Source organism: Hippocampus zosterae, chromosome 21, assembly GCF_025434085.1.
Source record: "Hippocampus zosterae strain Florida chromosome 21, ASM2543408v3, whole genome shotgun sequence".
Lineage (NCBI taxonomy): Eukaryota > Metazoa > Chordata > Actinopteri > Syngnathiformes > Syngnathidae > Hippocampus > Hippocampus zosterae.
In genome coordinates this window covers 7,493,265-7,518,086 of record NC_067471.1, presented here as the reverse complement: position 1 = coordinate 7,518,086, position 24,822 = coordinate 7,493,265, and the positions used below count along the sequence as shown (strand labels likewise).

General features: G+C 48.1%; 1 protein-coding gene across 1 annotated transcript in view; it reads right to left on the bottom strand.

The window, feature by feature from the left end:
• tafa5a (TAFA chemokine like family member 5a) overlaps window positions 1–22,533 on the bottom strand; it is a 28,225-nt gene extending 5,692 nt beyond the window's left edge. The window contains exons 1-3 of the mRNA XM_052056027.1: window positions 22,524–22,533; window positions 22,057–22,206; window positions 4,317–4,444 (exon numbers count right to left, since the gene is read on the bottom strand). Of these exons, the coding sequence (XP_051911987.1) occupies window positions 4,317–4,444; window positions 22,057–22,206; window positions 22,524–22,533 (288 nt within the window). The remainder of the gene's footprint in view (window positions 1–4,316; window positions 4,445–22,056; window positions 22,207–22,523) is intronic.
• Between the last annotated feature and the right edge of the window lie 2,289 nt (window positions 22,534–24,822).

Here is a 24,822-nt window from a genome sequence, read left to right as displayed (position 1 = left end):
GCAAAATGTTGTTTAAAAAAAAAAAATTGTAATGTAATCAGGAGTGCGTTGTTGTTTTTCTCGCCGTATTATTAGACTGGCTTATCAAAGTGTCACATTTAAGCGCCTTCACAACTGTTGCAAAGCGGAGGAGAAAAATGGTTGAGGGAGTTGTTGTGCTCGCAAAAGGCAGAGAGGGGGAGGGAATTAAAGAACTAACTCAAAAGAGACCCCCAACTTTGATTTGTTTTTTACGTTCGCCGTGTGTATTTGTAAAGAGGGAACTCAAATGCAATTTTTTTTCGTTTTTTTTTGTCAACCAGTTTGGTAGAGTCGAGTTGCGCGCGATTCGTCGATTTTAGGACTCTGGTACGACTTTCTGGACCAGGAACCGCATGACTTGACAGTTTTGATGACCGTTTGCGTCCATACGTGATGCCGTCGTGTAATTTCAGCGAGTATGCTAATGCTAATGCTAATGCGATCGATGAGCCACATGTGCTTCTGGTAGTCCGTTTGTCCTGAATCATTTTGTCATTTATGCAACATGAGTTCATGATTGCGGTCCTGCCAGTTATGTTATTGATATCATTCATGTTGGAATGTCGGACATGTTTTACATTTTTTTTTTTTTTTCCCTTTGGCATTCGACTTGTCAAACCGCCAAATCCTCCAAATTATAAGCGGCCAATGCCATTTAAATTGTAATGCCCGACAGCTCACATTTATCTCCTCATAGTAAGTACGGTGTCTAATTACTCTCCCATTTTGTGACACTCGGAGGAAAAAAAAAAAAAAAAGCAGCTAGAGTTGTAACAATGAACATAATGGTCCGCTCGGCCTCGTGTTCTTTTCCAGCTGTCCGCTCGTCTGAGTCGAGGGCAGCTGCTTGCAGCATCGGCGGCGCCAGCCATCAATCAATTGCTCCTTTATGAAATCAATTATCTGCTTTTGCCAAATCCAAACAGCCGAAACACATCATGATGGGCAATTTGGGTTGGAAACGCCAGCTCTTTACACTGTTTCGGCAGCCAGGGGGCGGGGGGGCTGAAGTAATACTCCCCACTTAGAGCATCAATCCAAACGCTTTCTCTCTGAACATGAGGAGACAGCACTTTTGGGGGGGGCGGGGGGGATTCTTGGTGCATCTCCCTCTTGCCCCCTTGCTAACACTCTAATGTCTTCCCCCAAGTCCCCCAAATGGTGGATGAGGTGTGCTGACTTGGCTGCCTGTGTTAAAAAAAAAAAAAAAAAGAAAAAAGCTTCTTGAAAGAAAAATGAATGGTGAGCAGCAAGGGGGGGGGGGGTCTTCGTCTTCCCATCTCTCTGCATGTCTACCGTGGCCAAGCAGCTGTCTTCATCGCGGGGATTCTGTTCAATGCGCTGTATGGATGTGCACGGAATACCCATAGGGATCAATTACAGACGCCGGTGCCGACCCAGAACTTACGCTTGATGCGGCCGGGGCGGGGAGATCCCATCAGGATCGTCTTCAACCGGTTCCACAGAGACGCCGAGATGCAGATGATGGGGGGGTGGGGCGGGGGGAAAGGGCTCGCAAGGCCGCGGCGGCTACTGTGATTGAGTAAATATCCTCAGAGCAGGCGGCCGACCGGGATATTGTCTTGTGTAAACAACCTTTTAGACAGATCCTGAGATCTAAACGCGCATTTTCAACGCAAAAGGGCCGCGGTCGGGTTGTCTTACGCGGATCGAAAAATACGAGCTTCGCCTGACATTCGCAGCGCAGTGAATCATTTTTTTTGGGGGGGGGGGCTCACCGGCAAAAGTGTGACCGTCTGTTGCGCAGAACCGAAATAAGTCCAAACATTGACGTAGCGCGTTGAGCCCAATGTCGCTTCACAATTATTGCTCGCCAGACAAAAACAACTTAAGTAATGTTTTTTTTTTCTTTTCCCTCCACCGCATCCTCTCTATTTCTGTTTCCAATTGTTTGTCTTATTAGGCTGTCACAAAAACCCGCCGGATCACCTGTGGTGATTTTGATTTTTCTCTTCTAATGGTGCAATCGCTCCGGCTCCATCTCACTGAGCATCCACAGAAAAAAAAGGGGGGGGGTTGGGGGTGGAGGGGGGCGCTCTCTTTGTTTTGTTTCATCCGCCCGTCTGAAATGGTGAAGGGTACAATGCCGCGTTTCCTTCTCTGGGGACAGCGTTATAGAAGTGGGTGGGAAGGATGGAAAATGTGTGTGTGTGTGTCCACTAGAGAATTCACATCATAAAAACAGTTTGACTCAGTTATTAACCCCTTAGCTGTAAAAAAAAAAAAAAAAAAAAAAAATCAAACTCGAACCCCTGCAAAGTGTAGCATCCTTCTCATTAATGACTTGATGTCAAGCATTTTTAGAGTTTGAAAAAAAACTGACGCAGTGCCCCTAGAGGCACACCGGGTTAGTGCGCTCACTCAACTCAAGTTGCCAATCCATTGACCCGATTGACGCTACGTTTGCTTACTTTTGAATTGCAAGTGGCCACGAGAAGCAGCTGTGGCAGCTTTGCGCAACATTTTTTTGTCGTGGCGCAGATCCACGAGAGTAGTTGAAGTTGCAATTTAGGTTTCAGTGTTTCGTGGGATCAATTCGATGACCATTTACAAGATCACTTCCGTTTTGGATTGTCGGTCAAGAGGCTTGGCCGGTGAAAGCAAGCAATCGAGACCACGTTAAGAGAAAGAAAGTCCGAAACATTTGCCTACGCACGCAAACTGCTTCCTGACATTTTGTCCGAAATAGCCCCTTTACGGGGCTCGTGGCGCTGAGTCAGATTGACTCGGCTCGGTCATCCGCCCCGCAGGGATGAGCCTGCTTGTCCGCATTGATGTTTTCACACAAACACCTGACGGACAGGTCGGACATGCTCAGTGGACTGTGCCCGAGCCGCCGTTGCCCTCTGGCAAACATCCGCGTGTCGGCCCACTGAGGCCTTCAGACTCGGAAAAGCCTCGGGGAAAAGGCGTTTGTTCAAAGTAAACGGAGTAAACTGTTTTGCTTTTTGCATGTTATTCTCTCAAAGAGTCTGGATAGTTTTTAGTTGCCCCCGCCCCTTCTTAAACAACCTCGATGGCCTTATACTTAATGGCGCATTCGTCCGTTTGCGTCGGAAGGAATTTCCAAGGCTGACCCCATGACTGCTTGCTGCCAACTAGCAAAACCGCTGACAGCGAAAGCTGCTTAAACATGCGCGCCGAAGGGGATAGATGAGCGCGCGTGGCCGTCGGACCGTTTGACGAGCTGTCGGCCGGCTTAAAGTCGCCAGTGATCCAAGCAGGGGGGGGGACCTGTCACGTCCGACCGATGACTGACGTCCCCGAGCGAGATATGAAAGGTACAAGTACGGCGGCAAAGTGGCCGCTCGCGTCAGAATGCGCGTCCGACGGCTCGCGTTAGCATACGAATGCGCGTCCGACGGCTCGCGTTAGCATACGTGCGCAAACGCCGCTTTTATAGCTGTCAAATAGAATAAATGGACACAGATACAGAGCGTGTGCGCGGGGCTATCTTCGCCCGCCCGGATAACAAACGACATTGTCGGTGAAACGTAGTCGAGTGGCTGTCAAACCCCCCCCGTCGGAGCGCGAGCGGGTATTTCCGGCCGCGCGTCGTAGCCCCGCGTGCTAACTAACCGCCGTGAGCGTTTCGTCATTCAGCACGGAGGCATAAACAAGTTGAGTCAGCCAATGACTCAATTATGACAGGATCCGCTAATGATGCTCCGGCGCTCCTCGCTCAGCCTTCACCCGTTGACATTCGCAGATAAGTCGGGGCGGGGTCGTGCGCCGGAGACCGGAGCGTATGTTGGGGATGAGATTGTACCTCGCTTGGAAAAGGAGAAAACGCGGATGGAGACGTGGGCGAAATAACAAAGGTGGTAATAACCGATGCGAGCAATTTTGCCTTTATGAAATGACTCCTCCGTGAAGTGCGCCTCAATTTTGAGATCATGCGGGGGCGGCGGGGGGGTGGGGGGGGCTTAATGTAAATTTCGATAAGTCGAAAACAAAGAGAGGCTGTAAAGTGAATGTTTTTTTCTGCTTATTAATGAGCCACAATAAATGCTTGGCGCTTAAAATGGGGTGGCTGATTTTTTTTTTTTATCTAATTTTTTTTTTTTTTGCACGTTGGCAGGGGGAGAGAGTCCCTTCAAAATGTCATGGCGCATAGATGTCAAGCTGCTCGTGGTGGAGCGTTGTGTTAAATTGCTGAGCTTTAAAAAAAAAAAAAAAAAAAAAATGTTCATTCATTGACAAAACAAAGGATCTTATTTTTTGGGCCAGCCCAATTATAACACCCCCCAGAAGACGGGGCGGCCTGAACTTACTGTGGTTGTCTTGACTCGGCCCCCGGGCTGCGTACAAGTCCAGCCGGATTTATTGACTAACAGGTCGCAGCCCTCGTCCTCCAAGCACGGCAGCATCTCGCACCACTGCTTTTTCCGAACAATGGCAGCTGTTGAGAAGAGGGAGAGAGAACGATTAGAGCGGGGGTGGGGGTTTGGGGGGGGCGGCTGTTAGGTCACGAGGGGGGGCGGGTAAACGGATGAAGAAAAACCATCGAGATGGCGGCGATGTAAAAAGATTAGCACGGGGGAGAAGAGCGGAGGGATGCGCGCGGGTTGAACATGATGGAAAAGTGATGGGAAGGAGTCGGTTGGGGCGGGGGTGGTGCGGGTAGGGGGGAATATTTTACAATACACATACTGCCAATGGAGTGAAAAAATAAGTGGATGGGAGGGCTGTGGGACGTGAAGAGCAATGAAGCGCAGACACAATTGAAAGATACGGAATTGAGGGTGCTGACAGTGAGAGATGAGGCCAAGATGGCGCCGATCGGGCAAGATGGAGAGCAGCTCCGATCAGGCGGGTCAATGCCTTCACGTGTTACTCAATTCAGGCAAAAATCGTCGAAACAAGCGCTCAGCCCCCCCGGGCGTCCTTTTCTCGACCAAAATGGTCGCGCATCTAAAAGAAAGCCAGAGTAGCTTGCCCTGGTGGATGCTGGTGTTGGGAAGTCTAAAGGTGCTGAGTGGGAGTTGAGGGTGGAGGTGGGGGCGGAAGGGGGGGTGATGAGTGATTCACTCTGGCACACTGACACGGAAGAGCAGTTTGAATCATTTGAGAAAAAAAAAAAAAAGCGATCGATCTATTGAGCGCAGCGCGGGGTGGGCCGACAACCACAGTCAAGCTGGGCGGTTATGTGTTCTCACTCACTTTCGTGAGTGTGTGTATTTTTTTTTTTTTCGCCTCCGCTCTGAGCGGCCGGCACAAGCCAGGGGGGGTTGCCATGGCGACGCACACGTCCAATGACGAAACATAGAAGTGATTAGAGAATGTCGTTTCTGTGGAAATGGGCCCCCGCGGTTGCTGAAGCTTGAACCGAAACGCTGTTGAATGTTGAATGGCGACGGGCTTGAGGTTGGAATGATTTGGGTTGCTCAAGAAATGTGCGAGGTGGTGGGGGAGGGGCGGGTAGGATGCAGTAAACATTTCACCGTTCTGTAGTTTCCGATTGTCTGCCTTTGCTTATGAAAAAAAATAAATAGCGGACGGTTTGAGAATCGCGACACGCAGTGCTGCCTTGTTTTTTTTCTGCTCAGGGGTCATGACCTTGGTCAGAAAATGGATTTCACTCGTATCTTAATGGCTTGGCTGTATTTGGGTTACGGGTGATCTGAATTTGTAATGTGCAAATAGTTGTACTTTTTTTGCCCCCCCCCACCCAACAAAAAAACCAAAATAAATGCATTTTCTTCCTCATCTCCTGAGACAACTTTCTCATTGACTTCTCCTGGTCCATATTAAGCGTTGTACACACCACAGTGTCTACTTTTCAGCCTTTCTGATGACAAATTTGCGATGCTAATTAAAGACTAGCGCGTAAACAGGACAGGTTATGTGCTATGATGCATTCGCACGACATTCCTGTAGGAATTTCACCCCCCCCCCCAACCTCAACCCCCCCTACCCTCCAAGTTCATTTAAATAATGCGGCATTTCCACAACACCTTTTATATGCATGAAAACAGAGTTAGAGCGTCGAAATGACTGCCGGGCTATACTCGCAGGTGTACGTTTATTGAAGCCATGCATCAGGCCCGCTTCAAGGTTGCGTTTTCTGCCACTCATATTGGTTAGCACCGAGCGGCAACGGCAGCAGCATCAAATCAACATTATTCATCATTCCCCTCCTGCGATGAGCTGCTTGTAAATTGGAGCTGGCGCATACAAATAAGTATCCGTGCGTGTGTGTGTGTGTGTGTGTGTGTGTGTGTGTGTGTTTTCTTCTCCTCGCTCTTCATCAATTCGCTCTTGCACACCCTCCTCCTCCTCCTCCTCTCCACTAATGCGCCGCCATGTTGCTCAAGCTCCGACGAGTCAAATAACCTTTTAAGCCAATCCACTGCGTCTTCATTTCACCTGAAGTGCGATAAATCTAGCAGCTTTTTTTCCCCCCCCTCCCCCCCGGGGCTCTTCATCCTACTGTAAGAGTAAAATGTCCCAGTGGCACATGCAAGTAAGCGCGTCCTAGCACAAGGCATAAGCACACAAAAGAGGCGCCCGCTCCCTCCCATCATTCTCCTTTTATTGTTGGAAAATTGGCAATTTATCCCCGCTCGGCTCTGCTCGAGCAAGTGATAAACATCAACAAAACCATATGGAGAATCTCCAATATTTTGTGCATGGACTTGTTTTTTTTTTTTTTTTATCTTGGCTTATGACTGGCTGGGAAGCGCTGATGCTTACTGATTGGATGCATTTAATTGTTCAGCCTGTCACGATACGTTACGAGCATCGATAGGTGAAGAAATAGAAAGTAAGTTTGTAGCAAAGTGATCATTTTGGGACCGGTTGAGTAGAGTCTAATCATTTCCTGCAGTGCACAGGTTGGGAACGAATTTGTATTATTATTATTTTTTTTTTCTTTAGCGACGATTTATCATCACATCCCAAGTTTTCGCCCGGCAAGGACGGCGCAAAGTCGTCAGCGACACTCCACAAGTTGTTCCTCACGCTTCCTTCTTCGCGCTCGCCGACTTCATTTCACGCCAATGACAAAAGCCCCAGAAACACAATTCGACCAATAAAGAGCCCCCCGAGAACGAGGAGTCCCGTGTACGCATGGTACGCACGCTTCAATTTTACGTGTGTCATGTGGCCCGGAACAGCCTCGCCTCGTTATGATGCACGTTTAAGCGCGGCCGCCATATTCTCGGTCCCATCAACATGCACCTGCGTCCTATTTTTGTGCCGGGCCCTGTCGTGGTGTGTCACTGGCAAGTTTGCGCGCCGTGACATTGCCTCGGGCCTGCGTTTGGGCATATGCGTGTATGTGTGTGTGTGTGTGTATGTGTGTGTGTGTGGTGACCATCCGGTATCGCTGATATCGTTCCGTCGCAGATGTGCGCTGACATTTCCACGCAGCTGAGCGACAACACTAACCCGGTGATTTGTTGACGTGCGGACACACAACACACACACACACACACACACACACACACACATACACACACAGGAGAGAAAGAGAGCCCAGAGGAGGAAAATGTCAGCCGTGAACACGCACACGTGGGGAAATGTGATCATTTAACACCAGTGTGCCGCCACATTGGCGCCAAGCGTTGCACTCTTGGCATGTAGCCCACACGTCGGCGGGAAACTTCATAGCGCAAACGTCTCTTCGTACGTGTTCCACCCATTGAAAATTTTCAAATTGAAATAAGAGTGTGTCAGAGAGGCGCTAACGTTGCACACAGTGTGGTCTTGGTGTGTGCTTGGGGGGGGGGCGCATACACATACTTAGCTTGCGCTCCTCCAGGCCGAGAAACCAAAAGTCACGTCATGAGTTTTGCCCCGCGATTCACCGCCGACGGGCGTACCCGCGGCAGCGAGAGGGGGGGCATCGGTCGCACGCTTCTTTGCGTTTCAAACCAACGAGTTTTCCCGCCGCAACGTTGTCCGTTTAGCCTTCTTCACCTCCACGTCCGCACTAATCCGCCTTAAATTATGCATAACCTTTACTTGGCGCAGGCCCGTCCACCAATAAATCTGTTTATTCCCTTTTCCCCTCCTCCTTATAAATTGTGCTAAACAAATTCCAATTAAGCGAAGCGGCAATACGGCGTGAATAGTAATTTCCCTCTGAACATTCCCCAAAGAGGATAAGACGGCAATCATTGGCATTAATGTCGAAGGCGGCTTATGGCAGCTTTTGCTAAAATATGCTCACCGCTTGTTTTTATCAGGTCAGCGGCTGCGGTTTGTGCAAGGGCGAATGTTCGCCTAGCCACTTCGGTATTTCGCAAGTATCATTCCCAACGCTTTCTTTATTTGACTTTTCAGGTCACCTGGCAAGACGAAGGGGGAACTGCGCTTTCGGAGGTTTCGTGCCAGCGATGACTGATAGCAGGACCCGGTCGCCCCGGTTCGGACCTGGACTCGGCGGTCCTGAAACCTCTGTGAGTGATAACCGATGCAGAGTCCCTCAGACAAGCGTGAGTGAGACAATAAATGAGGCGGAGGGCGAGTTATGTATTTAGAGCACCGTATCCATCCTTCCCTTTCCTTGTCTGAACCTTTACCTCCTCTCTGTCCTTTGCCTCCAACACCCCCACCCCCCACTTGGCAGAGCTGTCGCACCAGGAAGCGATCTATTTTACACTCCTCTTTGCCAGAAAAGTGCGGCGTAACCGATCAAAATCTGCCTCCGTGATTGATTTTTATGGTCTTTTGGGAGGAGGGGGGGGGGGGGGGAAAGTAATAGTAATCCTACAACAAATGCCCAAAACTTTTCCACTTATGCTTTTGATGCATTGGACAGGACTGAAATTGCACAGTGCTTGTTTTGGTGCGCGCGAGAAAGAAAAAAATTGTCTCAACTTTGCGCGGTCGTCCATCCCAAAAGTCGATGTAATGAACATTCCCTTGATTTGTTGCCATCCAAACTTTGTCTCATCCACCTTTTTACTTTGAGGCGGTTGCCATATAACTCTCCGCGGCATTTCGATCCCGGACTAAAAATTAAAGTATACTACATTCGCTGACAAAAAAAAAAAAAAATGGCTTCTCCGCCAACACGTGTGTGGCTCGGTGTGTCGACTGCGCTCGGTGAGTGTGTAAGAAAGTGTGGCTGAGGGTTGCGGAGGCTGACATTTCAAAGGATCAACGAAAGATCAATAGCAAAGGTCAGGAAAACAAGAACTCCGGGCTTGTTGCGACGCACGGGGCAGGATGTTCGCCGGCTTCATCGGCGTCTAAGCGGCTTGTTTTTAAACCGGTATGAAGCGGTTGAGGTGCACCGTGTCGGTCGGGCCAGGCAGCCATTCTGAGGTCAATCATGTGCACTGGGGGGGGGGGCAATCTGAACTTGAGAATCGATAGCTCATTAGCTCATTTGTCAATCACGTTGGAAGCCATTTTTTTTTTCAATGCACTTTTCCCAATCCGAATGAACCAATCATTCTTCTCCCCCCACCCCCACAGGGCCTTCGCCATTGGTCGGAAAGACGCGTACAAGTCTCCTCCGTTCTCAGTCATTCCTTTCGAGCACTTCCAGTCAACCTCACCTACATTGGGAAAATAGAGGTGAGTGGTTCTGTTTTGATTTCCTAATGACGTCTAGCGGAATTACAGCCAAGCCCCAAGCCCCAAGCCCCCAGCCCCCAGCCCCCAGCCCCCAGCCCCCAGCCCCAAGCCCCCAGCCCCCAGCCCCAAGCCCTAAGCCCCCTAAGTTTACCGCTTCCGTATTCTCTTAAACATATTTGAGCGCCCCTTGTCATTGTATTTCTAAACACCTGTCAAGCCCTTACATCCCATAATAATCATACTTTTTCGCGATGGCATTTAGCGGTGTGTGTGTGTGTGTGTGTGTCAACGGTAAGTGATTTGAAATGTGACCGTCTCTTTGTTTGAAGTTTACTTTGACACTAAACCAACTACGAGTGGCAATAAACCGGTACGATGAAAAAGTGTGTGTGTTAACGGTAAGTGATTTGAAATGTGACCGTCTCTTTGTTTGAAGTTTACTTTGACACTAAACCAACTACGAGTGGCAATAAACTGGTACGATGAAAAATATATAACGAAGGGGGGGACCATTGTACGCAGATATAGTTGGGTAGCAATTGAGGATTTAACGACCGATATTTGGCTTTTTTAAATTTTTTTATTTTTTAGCCATGACAAAGGTTTTGCAGTGCTTCTTTGCTCGCCCTTTCTTCTTCTTCTCTATCGACTTAAGAAACCGCTTTTTGGCGACACGTCTGTAGCGATAGGAGTGGGTGTGGAGCAGGAGGGGGGAGAATGGCTTCTGCGGTTCTGCACTGATGGCGTTTTGTGTTTAAGTGGGAGAAGGGCCCGAATGTTTCTGCCACATGGCCGCTGATGCTGAACGGCGCTGGCAGGTGGATTATAACCTCGTGAAGCTGTGTCCCCGGACAAATTTAAAGGTAGCCCGGAAACTCGGCACCGGGGGAGGGTCGGTCGTCCCCATCTTGTGTGTGTGTGTTCTTTTCTGCTCTCCTGAACTTGTATTGCACACAAATCCCATAGAACTGGTCAGAGCCATTCCCTTCCTGTTGTGATCATCCTCTGACAACTAATTAACCGACAGCGGCGGTCCCCCTCGGGGACGGGGGCATAAATGCGACGCTACGACAAGAAACGATTTGTACCAAATGATGATTGCGTTCGGCAATGTCAAAAGAGTCGTCCCGCTCTCGCCCGAAACTAGAAGACCAAACCATTTGTGTCATAAAACTGATTTTTTTATTGTAAAACAGATTGATTATAATAAGTATTATTATTATTGATGTGATGGCTGAAAATTTGCAAGCAAAAATCCATTTGGCAAAAAAAATAAAATAAAAAAATATATATATATAAAATAAATAAAATTAAAAAAAATAAATATATATATATATAAATAAAAGAATATATATTCCTATTATTAGAAATAAATATTCTAATAATTATTATATACTCTATATAAAATAATAATAAATTTAAAAATAAATGTCAGTGTCATGTGCACCAATTGAAAAGGTAAACACGGGGACAAGTCGAGTTGATGCTTTGCCGGCGTAGATGAATGGCAGGGAGTGCAAGATAAGCGGCCACTCAGAGTGAGTCAGCCAACTAAGAGGTTTTTTCGAGTGGCCGAGTGCTATTTTAGCGGAGACAAAGCGCAGCCGTGCGGGACCGACGGCCATTAGTTCGAGGAGGGAGACCACAGTGATAAACAGCCGTATTTTAAAAAAAAAAAAAACACGCGTGCCATGAAAATAGCAGTCCGTAGCCTCCAAACATAACGGGCACGGCGCGCAAATTGTAATGGCTACGACGGTTGCTGCGCTCGCTCGACGATCCCATCTTATTTCGTTCCGCGAAGAAAACGACGACTCGTACTTTTCCCTGGGGGGTTGACAACCTTCTCTTGCTCTCCTCCACACACGGAATTGACTCGCCTTTTTCTCCATGACTAGAAGTCAGGCCTCTGGTGGCCTGCTCTCCCCCCTCCACCCACCCCTGCTGTAACTGCCCGTATTGACTTTGTCCTGTCTCGGGAGATGACGGCGTCTCCCTCCGGGACGAGCGCCGATGCACATCTTGCAAAAATGGCCGCTCTCTCACAGACGCTCTCGGGACACTTGTATATGTGTGTGAGTCAATGTCATCTAGACATTGCGCAGCCACGCTCGCCGCTTCACTTGTAAAATGTCGGGGATTCTCAATTTGATATACACTCGGGGATGTGCTGTATCGTTTTTTTTTTCAAACTGATACCAGTTCGGATATCAAGATGTCAAACTGTCGCGTTTTTTGCGCCAACTACTGCCGAGGAGGCCTTAACTCAATGTTCGATATATTTTTGCCATAAGTTTCTATGGCTGGTATCGAAATCCCCGATATCGAAGCTCGGTATCGGCCTGATCCCAATACTTTATTTCGTTACTCGTCCATTCCTGATTTCAGTGCTGTATAAATAAAATATAGTTACTTCGTGGGCTAAGGTGTGCGTGTCCAAAATGGCGACCGGTTGCTTTTTTTGCAACATTGAAAACACAGTTGACTTGACTTAATTGAGTTATTTTGCTTTTAATAAACACATATCCCTAAAAAGTAGGTTGTGATTTTAAAAAATGACATCAGATACAGTAGTCGCAGCGCTTGACTCTTTAAGCAGATACCTGAACACAAACTGCACATGACCTTTAGACCGATAAAAGGTCAAACTCGCAAAACTCGCAGGCATGTATTCTTTATCCTCTATGGAAAAATTACAGCTATTACTGCAGCGTAACGAGTCTGTGAAAATCTTTGTTTGTGCCTCGTTTCAAAGGAAAATACATGCAGCCAGGTGCTAGCGTTCCATTTCCTGATCTTCCTCCCAATGCGTACGTAACATGAAGGAGCACAGTTGCAGGCGGTAATTGAAAATAGGCGGGGCATGAGCTCACGCATCAGCTCCATCCTCCACAGGCTTGACATTCAAGCTGATAGCGGCTGCCATGCGTGTTGTTGTGTTTATTTGCCACAATTCCCCCCCCGAGAACAGTCACTTTCACTTCACCTCTTCTGCATGAATTATTTCCATTTCATTTTCTAAACACCTGTCAAGCCCTTGGGGGAGCGCCGCAATCTGTACGGCGGACATTCCCAAGGAGAAAATTGAGAAAACGGGGAAACGCCACCTTTTGCTCCCCCGAAACACATTTGTACAACCTTTGCCCTTTTTCGAAAGTGCCCACGCGTTCGTGTCGTTCCTCTCCCGACAACACCCCCGGTGACCCTAGTGGCGGCAAACGGCCGTGGCGTCATGACACGTTGACACCCGCGTATCCGGGTAAATAGCCCGGCTCCCCTCTACGAGTGTATTATTAATAGAGAAGGACACAAAGTTAATCTGATGGAGGGGGTGGGCAAGAGAGAGGGAGAGTGAGCGAGGGCGAGCGAGCATACTGCATTAGAGCACGTGTGATTTATTCGCCCCTCTAGGTGAAGGAGACCCCATTTGTATTCATTTGCCTTTATTTTTATCTCAGATTCATCTGGCCTTCACGTGCCTGTCGCCGCCGTGCTAATATTATTTTGGCCACGTGCGGCTCCGTAACGCGCTCTTATAAAAATGACCCCACTGCGGCTGCAAGATGGAGGGAAGGGGGTGGCGGCTGTATTTGATATCATTCATCTGATTCGATTGTGGGGGTTTTTTTGTTGTTGTTGTTGTTGGTGGTGGTGTTGGGTTTTTTTATGGGCCGGTTAAAAGTCTCCCAGGGACAGGATAGTGAGAAAGGTGGGGATAATGATGTCTGTCTTCCTATGGGGGAGCGCGCAAACACAAACGTGTACACTCACATTTTTACAAGCCTGCTGCGGACTGGCTAGTGTGTGTGTGTGTGTGTGTGTGTGTATACGTGTGTGTTTTTCTTCTTTTAAGGCTGGCAAGGTGAGCCAGTGGTGCTCCAAGCCAAGGGCAAAGACAACAGTGACCACCGAGCTCCTTTTGCAGAACAATTAGATGGGAGTGGAGGGTGACTGCAGTTGTGTTATATAAGCGCACGCGGCGAAATGAACTGGGGGGCTTGGGCCTTGAGGGGGTTGCGCGTGAATGTTGGCAAATAGAAAAAAAAAAAAAATTCTTACATTTGTTCGTTCAAAAGTTCTAAAAAAAATGCTAATCTATGCTGATAAAAAGTGAAGTACAACTGAACTGTGCTGAAGTAGGGTTTCGTTTGTTGACCACTAGGGGGAGCCCACATCCCACTCTTTGAAAATGATTCTTTAAAACAATTTGTCTTGAGTCTGCCCAGATATAAAATGAAATTAAATTCCTTTTTCCAAAAAAAATAAATAAATCCCTCACTTATTGATTACATTGAGAATTTTATAGCTAATTTCGATGGACTTAAAGCACACATTGTAAGAAAATCTGCAAACAAAAACAACCCAGTATTTTGTGTGTGTGCGTGTGTGTGTGTGTGTGTGTGTGTGTGTGTGTGTGTTCATGCGTATGCAGCTTGTGAGAGATTCATTTGTGCGGCACTATTCATGCTAAGCTAGGCTAAAAGCCACCGACTTGCTCCATACCCTCAAAAACGAGAGTGCTATTAATCTCCACTAAGAGAGCAAAGGCACATATTTCCCTCGATGACAAATGAGTCTTTTTGGAACGTGTTCAGATGATCACACTAACAGGAACCGAGCGTGTATTTTTTTTTTTTTTTTTTTTTAATGAACCCCGCACCGGTAACCTCTCGCGCTCGCTCTCTCCTCCGGTTATGCCCGCCCATCCGTCCGCCCGAGTGCACCCAGCTGCGCAACAATTACAGGTGGGTTCGCAGGCGTGCACAATAACCAGACGCATGCATTATTGAATGAAGCCGCGTCGAGACGGAATTGCTAAGCCAACCAATAAAGGCAAATTACCCAAGACAAAAGCCCGGCGAGGCGACGGCGAGCCCGAAAGACAAAATGGCATCGCATTAATGAACAACATCATTTCTGAAAATGGAGGGGGGAGCGCAAGGTTGCGTCTATCAACGCAAGACGGAGCGAGTGTGCGAAAGAAAGCAAGGAGGGAAGAGATGGAACACAAGATTGACTCGCTAATTATGCGTTTTATCATTTCAGTCACGATAGAGTGCCTCCATTTTTATTTTTATTTTTTTGTTTGTTTGTTTTTTTTGCCGGTCGTAGCAGCGCGGCCGTCGCTGCGCTTCTTTAATGACATAGATAACGAAAAATCACAAGCGAGCTTTATTTAGATTAAACCGCATTACTTCCTGTCTGTGGAAGGCGCGCGCAACAACCACGGCGCCGTGAAAATTAGCCGACGTGAGCCTAATGGTACGTTACGAGGCGTTGGGGCGACAGCGTTTGCGTGAAGTAAAACGGTGATTCCCGCGCATTCGTCTGACGTGGGACATCTCCGGGTGCGCTGAGGGGTAAACGATCCCGTTTCGTTTCATTGGTCCGAACGTTTGTAATGAATATTTTGTTGGCGTATTCAAGCAGTACATTAAAACGGCAAACGGCGTCACTGCGACGAATGATCGATTAATCGACACCTATTTAACGATTAATCAGTTAATTGCGAATAACTTTTTTTCCATTGTTTAAATTAGAATTAAATTAAACAGTCCAAGGGCGGCCCGGTAGTCCAGTGGTTAGCACGTGGGCTTCATAGTGCAGAGGTACCGGGTTCGATTCCAGCTCCGGCCTCCCTGTGTGGAGTTTGCATGTTCTCCCCGGGCCTGCGTGGGTTTTCTCCGGGTGCTCCGGTTTGCTCCCACATTCCAAAAATATGCATGGCAGGCTGATTGAACACTCTAAATTGTCCCTAGGTGTGAGTGTGAGTGCGAATGGTTGTTCGTTTCTGTGTGCCCTGCGATTGGCTGGCAACCGATTCAGGGTGTCCCCCGCCTACTGCCCGGAGACAGCTGGGATAGGCTCCAGCACCCCCCGCGACCCTATTGAGGATCAAGCGGCTCGGAAGATGAATGAATGAATAAACAGTCCAAATCCTTAAAATATTCTCAGATTTTTTTTTTTTTTCAGGATGGTCAGATTTTCTATTGCAAGCCCGTCCGTGTATGTATTTATGTACATCAGGAGGAGTCCTACTAAACTTTAGCGTCGTCAAATGTTTCAAATCGGTGATCATTCCTACTCTTGTCCACTTCAACCTGTACTAATATTTTTGATTTTGTCCAGGGTGCTAATAATCCCCCCCCCCCCCTCATTGTGGCTCACGCTTAATGTAATTCAAATCCAAAATATCTGCGCCAATCACCTTTTCCTGATTTGAAGTGGACAAGAATAGGAATGTGCAAATTAATTTGGGGGTTGGGGGGGGGGGCGATTGAGTTTCAGATATGAGGTGACAACCGAGCCAGGAAACAGGAAGAGATGATGGCCTCGTGACTAACGGCGGTTTAAAAAATGGAACCCAACTCGCTAGACAGCAGATGGACTCGACGTGCGTTGTGACTGATTGACGAGTTGGAGCGAGCGAAGTCTTTGAATCCGATTGCAGGGCGACACTCAACAGATGATTGGCTCGCCTCATCTCGGCTTCCGTCAACAAGTGGCAATGAAAGTCCATTTGCGCTCCCCCGGGGCGTCGCTCCCGGTGCGCCACGGGCCAACATGAAGACATTAAATATGGAATTACTGGAGAACCAGCTGTCTCTTCGCATATTGCGGCTCCGCCGTTGCCAGAAGAGGGGAACGTTTATGTCCGTGCATGTTGCTGGAAATCGAGTCCTTATCGGAAATCAAGAGCAAATCTAAGTCATGCTGAGTCGAACGCCAATTTTTATTTATTTATTTATTTATTATTCATTCATTCATCTTCCGAGCCGCTTGATCCTCATTAGGGTCGCGGGGGGTGCTGGAGCCTATCCCAGCTGTCTCCGGGCAGTAGGCGGGGGATACCCTGAATCGGTTGCCAGCCAATCGCAGGGCACACATAGACGAACAACCATCCACGCTCACACTCACACCTAGGGACAATTTAGAGTGTTCAATCAGCCTGCCACGCATGTTTTTTGGAATGTGGGAGGAAACCGGAGCACCCGGAGAAAACCCACGCTGGCCCGGGGAGAACATGCAAACTCCACACAGGGAGGCCGGAGCTGGAATCGAACCCGGTACCTCTGCACTGTGAAGCCCACGTGCTAACCACTGGACTACCGGGCCGCCCACAAACTAATATTAATGAGAAAATTATTCCAAGAGTATTGTCCGTCAGCATCACAGCCAATTTGGACTAAAATGAAAGTCCCCCCCCCCCCAAAAAAAAACCGTAATCCACTTGCCAATCTTGACACTTTCCAGGCCCTCTCCCCTTTAAATTGCGGCCTCGGCTTCGCGGCGCCTGCGCGAGCGGTAATTATTAATTAATTGTTTATAGCCTGTGGCCGGGCGAGCGGACAGACACGGCCCCTCCCTCGGATGTGTGCTCACAGCGGGGGGGGGGGGGGGGGGGGGAACTGTTGGCTTCCAATTAGACCAGTCAGGTGGAGAGCACGGCCCATCAAACCTCTGAAGTGCTAGCGAGCGGACTTCTGGGAAGCAGGTAGCGCTTTGGCCTCATCACCTTGCCTGACAGGCTTAGTTTAGAACAAAAGATTGCATTTCCTTCGGGGGGGGGGGGGGTCATTGGCGATGCAATTGCAACGAGACATGTAAATAAACAAGAATTTGAACGCATTTTTGATTTTTTTTCATTTTTGCGAGCCATTGCCAAACTCCAATTTGCTACAGTGAAAATGACAGCCGTGTTTTTAGAATGTGGGAGCAGGAGGGACATGCAAATTCCGCGCGGGAAGAGCCGAGCTTCGAACCCAGAACCTCAAGACTGTTAGCCACTCGCTACTGAGCAGGGTAAAACTTTGCATTCGGTCAGCGCGGCTTCTTTTTATGCATAAATGACACCCCCCCCTCTGGCTTAGCTAACAATGAGGCCGTCGAGGAGCCAAAAAAAAAAGAGCCGCAAAATATCCGCCGGAATATTCAGGGGGCTTTGTTCTTATTCAAGATGAATAAATGCAAATAAAAGGCACGCGGGCAGCAACGTACTCCACCGCGGGGCATCAATAAACCAGGTGACGTCAGCGGGCACCTGCGTCCACTTCATCACTTGGGCAGGTTTAACGGAGGCGGAGACTAACGAAGACAAAGCCACAATGTGAGCATGAATGCAAATTGATCGAAAGACCGATGCGCGACGTCAGCGGTAGCGCGCGTTCGTCAAATATTTACCGTCAGAATGCGCGCGGAATGACAAAGTGCATATTCGTCATTGACTGGATTCATCCATCAAATTGCCTTGCATTGTAACGAGGTGCCAACGGTTTTCGGGCTTACGGAACATACGGAAAGGGGACGCGGAATCATTTCAGGTGCTTATTGTGGAACTCGGCGGGGAGGAATCGATAAAGGCGGTTTGCGGATCGGAAAATTACAATAAACGGCGTGATTGCGATGCTAATGTGCGCCTTTTCAGCCTATGGTGGGTGTGGGGAGGAGGGCACACAAACTCAAAAATCCTTTTTATTATATTTTCATGCTCGCCAGAATCCGAAACACAAACCGGCTGCGTGTTTCTCTTTGCGTGTGTGTAAACCCCACAAAGAAACTATTTTCATAGCAGTTACTCTACGGGGACAAAGAGAGAGCGAGCGAGATCTTGCGTTCCTATTAGCACAATGCAAACAAATACAAAAAAGGGAATGGAGATATGCTCATTTGGGAGTGTGCGCGTCGCTCTCTTATTCTCTGTCAAAGCCACTTCGAAACTCCCGTGCAAGCTCGCTCAGTTATAAATTATTTCCGACAAACAAGGCGTAGAAATTTTTGTTTTTGTTTTGTTTTCTCTCTCCCAGACTCCTTTTAACATTCCCGATGTCTCCGATTTGTTTTTAACACATAAAAGAAGCAACTGTCAAATAAACGTTCAAAACAATATTCATCCCATGAATATGTATCGCCAAAAAAAAAAAAAAAAAGCACAATATTTACTTGTTTAGATGAAATGATTCCACCCGAGCCAGTTAATTATTCAATCATATTATAAAGCACAATCTTGTTGTATTATAAAGCACAGTCTGCGGTCAAAGTTGATGTTGGCCTCCTAGTGGTGAAGTCCGTCATTACAACTTAAACTCGCCCCGCCACAATAACGCTCGTTTTTTTTCTTCCAAAATTCATTGAGGTCTCTGCTAGGGAGGGAGGAAGTCCAAAGTCCACTGCGTTTTTTTTTTTTCCGAAACAACTTTTCTTTTGCAACTCATCTCGCCGGCTAGGCGTCGACAAACGGCGTGATTTTCGGCAGAGCGAACCAGAAAATGCCCCCATTAGCGCAAGTGATGTTTTGCCTCTCCGCGTTCCAAAGCCATTGACGTGCAGCCCTAAAACGGAGTTGCGTTCTTCCTAATGTCATCATGTCACCCCCCCGCTTTATGCTTGTTTTATGATCGACTTCTACGCCAAATAGCTCCTTCATCTCGACTCTCGATGGCAGACCGCAATCACAGACGCGCGAGCGGCCTCACGCCGGTATAATAAGACGGAGATTGCTTCATTTTATAACATATTGGTGGCAAATAGGAGGGGTGGGGAGGGGTAAGAGCTGTTTTTGCTTGATGATTAATTACAAGGATGGAAAGAAAAGCAGACGCGGATTAAAGCAAATCATGCACGCTAACACCAGAAAGCAATCGAGCGTGCATTTCAAAAGAGGGAAATGCAATCACACCGCAAATGAAAGATTATCTCATTCCTCGAGGTTTGGATATAATGGCAACCTGGAATTCGAAACGGGAGATTTCCACGAAGTAGACAAGATATTGAGGAGGCTTACAAGGGGACTGCTGGGTGATGAGAAAAAACAAAAAAAACAAGGCGCCATGTGATTTATGTCACGCTCCAAAAGGAGACGGGGGGGGTCCACCTCGGGGCTGTGGTACCCATCTGCCTGCCCCCTTGCGACTCTTTCGACAAGACCACAGCCCGCGGCCAACAATTTACACGTGTATGTAAAGCAGAACGTGAGGGGGAGGTTTAAAAAAAAGGGGGGGGGGGGTAGAGGGGGGGTTCAGAGAGTGCTCTCTTTGCATTACACATTCACCGCCACACCATCCTTTTCTAGTCCTCCCTCCCTCCGGAGGTTAGTTCCGTTCTGTGGTAGCGGCTAGTTTGCTAACTGGCTGCTGGAGCTGACATGACATGTTTCCCCAACAGACCCCCCCCCCCATCCCCACCCCTTCCTCGCCCTGGATCAAATCAAGCCCGTGGCTTGATGCGCTATGATTGCAGCTCTGGTCATGTCTAAAAGCTCCGACGAGAGAGAGTCAGCCTGACGCACGCTGTTGTTTCTACCGCCGCCCGATTTACAGACAACATGCCAGAGATGACGATGGCAATTTCCAGCCTAATGCATATTAGCATTAGCATGGAAATTAGCATGCGGTCATTCACGCGTTACTGCGATACAACTCTTTGAACCGAAAGACCGTATCAATAATAGATGACATGACAACCCTTAGCTACTTTGGAAAACGCTCTGCTCTCAACATCGCGCCGCTTGATTTCGGAACACCGCGATTTCCAACACCTGTGCTAGCTGTGTGTTAGCGTCTTCTAAAAATACTGCGTCTTTGTCGGTGCCAGCGAGATGTAAGTGACAAACGGAACGATGAAATGCTCTTCCGCTACATGACGGAAGCTCCAATTAATTTCTAATGGCGTCATTCATCCAACGGAATAATAGACCCATTCTTGTGGTTGGCGAAAAGAAATTAATAAATAGCTGCCGGGGTACTTCCGGGAATGGCAGAAACGCGGGTGGAGACCACCCAACCAAATTGAAAATGATGACAAAAACGTCTTGTGTTGGGGGGGGTTGCAAAGGGAAGCTTATTTAGCCAAAGGGCTAGCCTGCTAGCTAAAAACAGCTCTATTTCCACCCGTCAAAAGACCAAAACAAAAAGGAATTAGCTCGTTCAGACGTCAAAACGTCCGCCGTGTCAATTTTCGATTCGGCTCACATTCCTTTGAAGGAATTAATAAGAAATTAGGAAAGCAAACGACGTCACCATTCGGTGGCGGCTTTCTTTACACGGACCGTTGCGTAACGGATGACACCATCCTGATTTTTATTTTTTGGGTGCTCAAACATGCAGCTGACAAGTGCCTGCCGGAGAACGCTCCCATTTCGCCGGCGAGCGTTGAGGCATAATAGAGGCGCCGCGTTCTCTCCCCGACTCTTGAGAGCTTCTTTTCTTTTGTTACAGCTCAGCAGTCTCGCCAAACCGTCGGCCTCACTCAAAAGTCATCAGGCTAGCGCGGAGATAAAAAAGAATCCCGAGTAGGAGATTGCGGATATGCGACGGCGTCTTCAGGGTGAAGTGAGGAAAGGGTTTCGAAACCAGTACAGGGAAGAAAAAAAAAAAAAAAAATCCCCATTTTGACGATAGTACGAGACCGTCTTCGTCGCTATTAAGGCATATTAGCATTAGCCTGGAAATTAGCATAACAGTGACCCGGAAACGCCCCGCGTGCGGAAACGGCGGTTACGGATTATCGCAAAATGGCCGTCGCGTCGGTACGCGGAGGCGTGAAGGACGCCGACACGAGAGGTGGCGGCAAAGGCAGACCTCAAGGACTCCAGTGGATTAGAACTGATTGAATTCCCATTTGCGACATTTCGGGTCACCGGTGGCAGCGCTCGTTCTCGCCGACTTTCCGAACAAAATAAAACCGCGCTCGCACAGATAAGCACATTTGCATGGCGGTAATGGCAAGCCATGGGATGTTTGAAATACAACCCGCAATAAAGTTTTTATACGGACGAGAGGCAATGTCGTACGGCGGGACCTTGTAAATTACAACCCCCGGCCTCGTAAAATATACACAAAGTTAGATTTTTATGTCTACAATATATGCATACGTTTGATTGTTTTTTTTTTTTTTTTTTTCCAATTCCGGACAAGTGGCTTGATCGATACAAGGAAGTAGGAATGTAGAAAATCCATCCGTGTAAGGAAAGCCAAAATTGCAAGATTGGATAACATTCCACCCGCTTGCTTTCTTGCTGACGGAAGCACCGCCAAAAAATAAAAATAAAAAATCGCCGAGTCACAGTTTCATTAGACACTTTTTGTACTCGGGCTGAATGTTTGTTTGCTTTAAATGCGCAGGGAATGAATTTAACGGCCCTTGAAAGTGAGATGAATGCAAGGTTAGATTTTGGTTTAGTTTACCTTTAACTCACACTTGTTTCTTTTGAGGACTGCCACTACCGATAGCCTTGGAATTAGATCACTCACGCAAAATTACTCGACTTCTCCCAAAAAAAAAAATAAAAAAAAATGAAGTGATATTTCAAACTCGATGCCCTTGAACTTGCTGAATTTCAATGTTTACAAAATTGCTTCCTTCCATCTTAAGGCGTTCTCATCGCTCACTTTCAAGTAGCAGTAAACCACCTGAGCTTTGATAGTATCAACCCCCCCCCCCCCCCGCACCTCCCACCCCCACCCCGGGACAAACTCGAAGCCTTACCGTCCACGCAGGCGGGTCTGGCTCTCGTGGTTCCCGCGATCTGGCCCTTCTTGCAGGCGCAGCGGGCCGTCTGCCTGGCGATGGTCCGCCGCGGTTGGCTGCTGTCCCTGTCCAGCGTCACAATCTCGCATGTCCCCGCCGCCAGCTGGCCTGCGAATGATAATACACGGCAGGGGGGGGGGGGGAGAGGTCAGACGTACGCAGGCTAGGCGGACGTGGGGGCCAAGAGCCAGCAATCTGCTTTGCTTTGCGATTCCGTGACGCCTTCTGTGGCGTCACTCGGACTATTCGGGAGTCTGCGCAAGTAGCAAGGCACGAGTGACTCTTGTCATGACCCCCCCCCCCCCCTACCGCCCCCTTCAAATTAAGGACTGAAACTCACAATTTGCGTTAAATAAAATTTATGCATCAAAAGTACAACAGGTATCGATCTGGAAAAAAAGTGGTATCGGACATCTCTAATTTACTCGATATCATGCTTAATGTCCGTTTAGTGTGTCCTTACTAACAGTGGGTGGGGGGGGGGGGCGGGGGTTCCAACAAGGCATTTGTTCAATCAGTCGCATCTCTTTGAAGGTAATGTAGCCGTTAGCCATGAAGGAAGCGCATGAATACTGATGAACTTTGTAATTCAATCTTTGTATTCAATCGGGTGACCTTTGGCTCTGTAGCCGGGCACCTCGCTGCTCACAAATTAACCTTTGTCTGTGTATGGAAGCCTCAAGCCCCCCCCCCCCCCGTGCCCACAGAGGCTTATCAGGACCTAATTGTGATTGGCACAAGAGCGGAAGTTGTGATTAAATCCCGACTGGAGTCGCCGACACCCGGCCGCTCGTCTTAATGAACTGAGCTAGCGAAGGGGGGGGGGGAGGTCAACACCTGGGGGTAATGAGCATTCGTGGGCACGGACGGAGCGGCGGCAAAGACCCCTGATCGTGTCCGGGGCATAAAGCGGAAAGTTTCTCAAATTAGGGGTTCCTTTGCTACTTTTAATGGCAGGAGTTAAAGATTCACGCGCTCAACTTGCTTTTTTTCTGGCCGCAACCTAAGAAGCTCCTCCGCCATTTTTAAAATGTCCGCGGCGGTCTTTGTGTGTACAGTGCTGAGAAACGATGACGCGGGCGAGGGCTAAAGGTCAACCGTGCGGTGAGTCAGCGTTGCTCCCAGCGCGTTTCTCAGTCGTGAAGCGGCAAATACGTTCTTTAGCCTTTCGCAGTCTTTTGTTGTGGAATATTTTGAGGTGCTAGCAAAGCAATGAGGAATTAGCATAAAAGTCACAAAAAAAAAATAAAAAATTTTGATTTCGCCAGCCCAGACTCAAAAATTATTTTGTGTTGTATGGCTGTTGACTAAAGACTGGAAAAGTTCAAAACCTGCTTGTGAAAGAGATGGTTCTAAACTTTAGGGGGAAAAAAAGTTAAAATTTTGCCCTATTGTTATCATAAAAACATAACCAAAAAAAAAAACAAAAAAAAAACGTCCTGACACAAAAATAAAATCAAGTCAAGAACGGATAATCGTGTTTTTCAATCGGGATTTCATTCTCAATCCAAAACGATGATTCTTCTCCATCTTATTTGAGGAATTTGCGCAAACGGCCACGCAGCCGCTAGCGGCGCGCCTCGCCGTCGGCGCCTGGCGGAGGGGGTCGCTTCAAACAGGCGAGCGCGTGCGGGAAGCGACGATCTATAAATACGAGCGCGCCGACGAAGACTTGTGAGGAATATGCAGATAAGCGCTGCGACTCGAACACCAGATGACTTTGTTCAATAATGCATGTCAACAAAATCAAATGTGTCACGTCTTGGGAGATCAAGACGCCTTCTCCACCTTCATCGGCCCCCTCTTGCACCATCCTGTTAACTTCCTTACCCGCCCCCCCCTTTTTTTTTTTTTTTTGGGCAACGGCTCTGTCTTCACGGCCCGACGGCAGATAATAACTTGTCATATTGATTGCGGATGGCAATGTTTTGCGCGTCAACTTCCCGCTCCCCCGAAAACACCCACCCCCAGCCGCCTCCCTTCACCGTCGCCCGCGTCGACGCTCGGCAGACCGTTTGGATGCGTTTTGTGCCGGCATTTTCAACGGCGCGTCAACTCGACGAGCTCAAAGGCCGCGCTTGACGCCTGAAGTCGCGGCGGCTGTTGTTGTTCGTCTTTCTCCAGTCGCGGGAGCTCATTACTCACCCGCGTCTCATCAACGAAGGGGCCTTGCGCCGCCGCTGTCAACGCCGCGGCTGTCAGCAAAGCTAAATTAATATCCTCTTAATGCCGCGTTGCACTGTGTCCTCCGTGAGTGCTTCTATATGGGAATGAAAACAAATGTGCTCCTTTTAGGGCCGGGCCGGGCAGTATACGGATGTGCTGGGTTGTGTATCGACGCAGTGTCATCATGATAGCCTTGCATAGTTTAGCGAGCGGTGCTATAAATAAATCCCTTCCGTATTGCAGGGGTCAAATTTGACCGGTTTTGACATTTGACGGCAATAAGATTGAACCTAAATGTCAGTTTTTCACCGTGAAATTTGATGACCCGAAATACATAAACGTGGAAATCTTTTAAAATGTCATTTTTTAAAATAGTTTCTATTTTTTTTTTCATCTTTTTGAAAATGCTTTGTATTAGTTGAGGAATAATTGGTTTCGGTATTAGTTTTAGTTTTTTTTTTAATATATGGGTTATTTGTCAAGCACAACATTAAAAAATATCTTCCGAGCCGCTTGATCCTCACTAGGGTCGCGGGGGGTGCTGGAGCCTATCCCAGC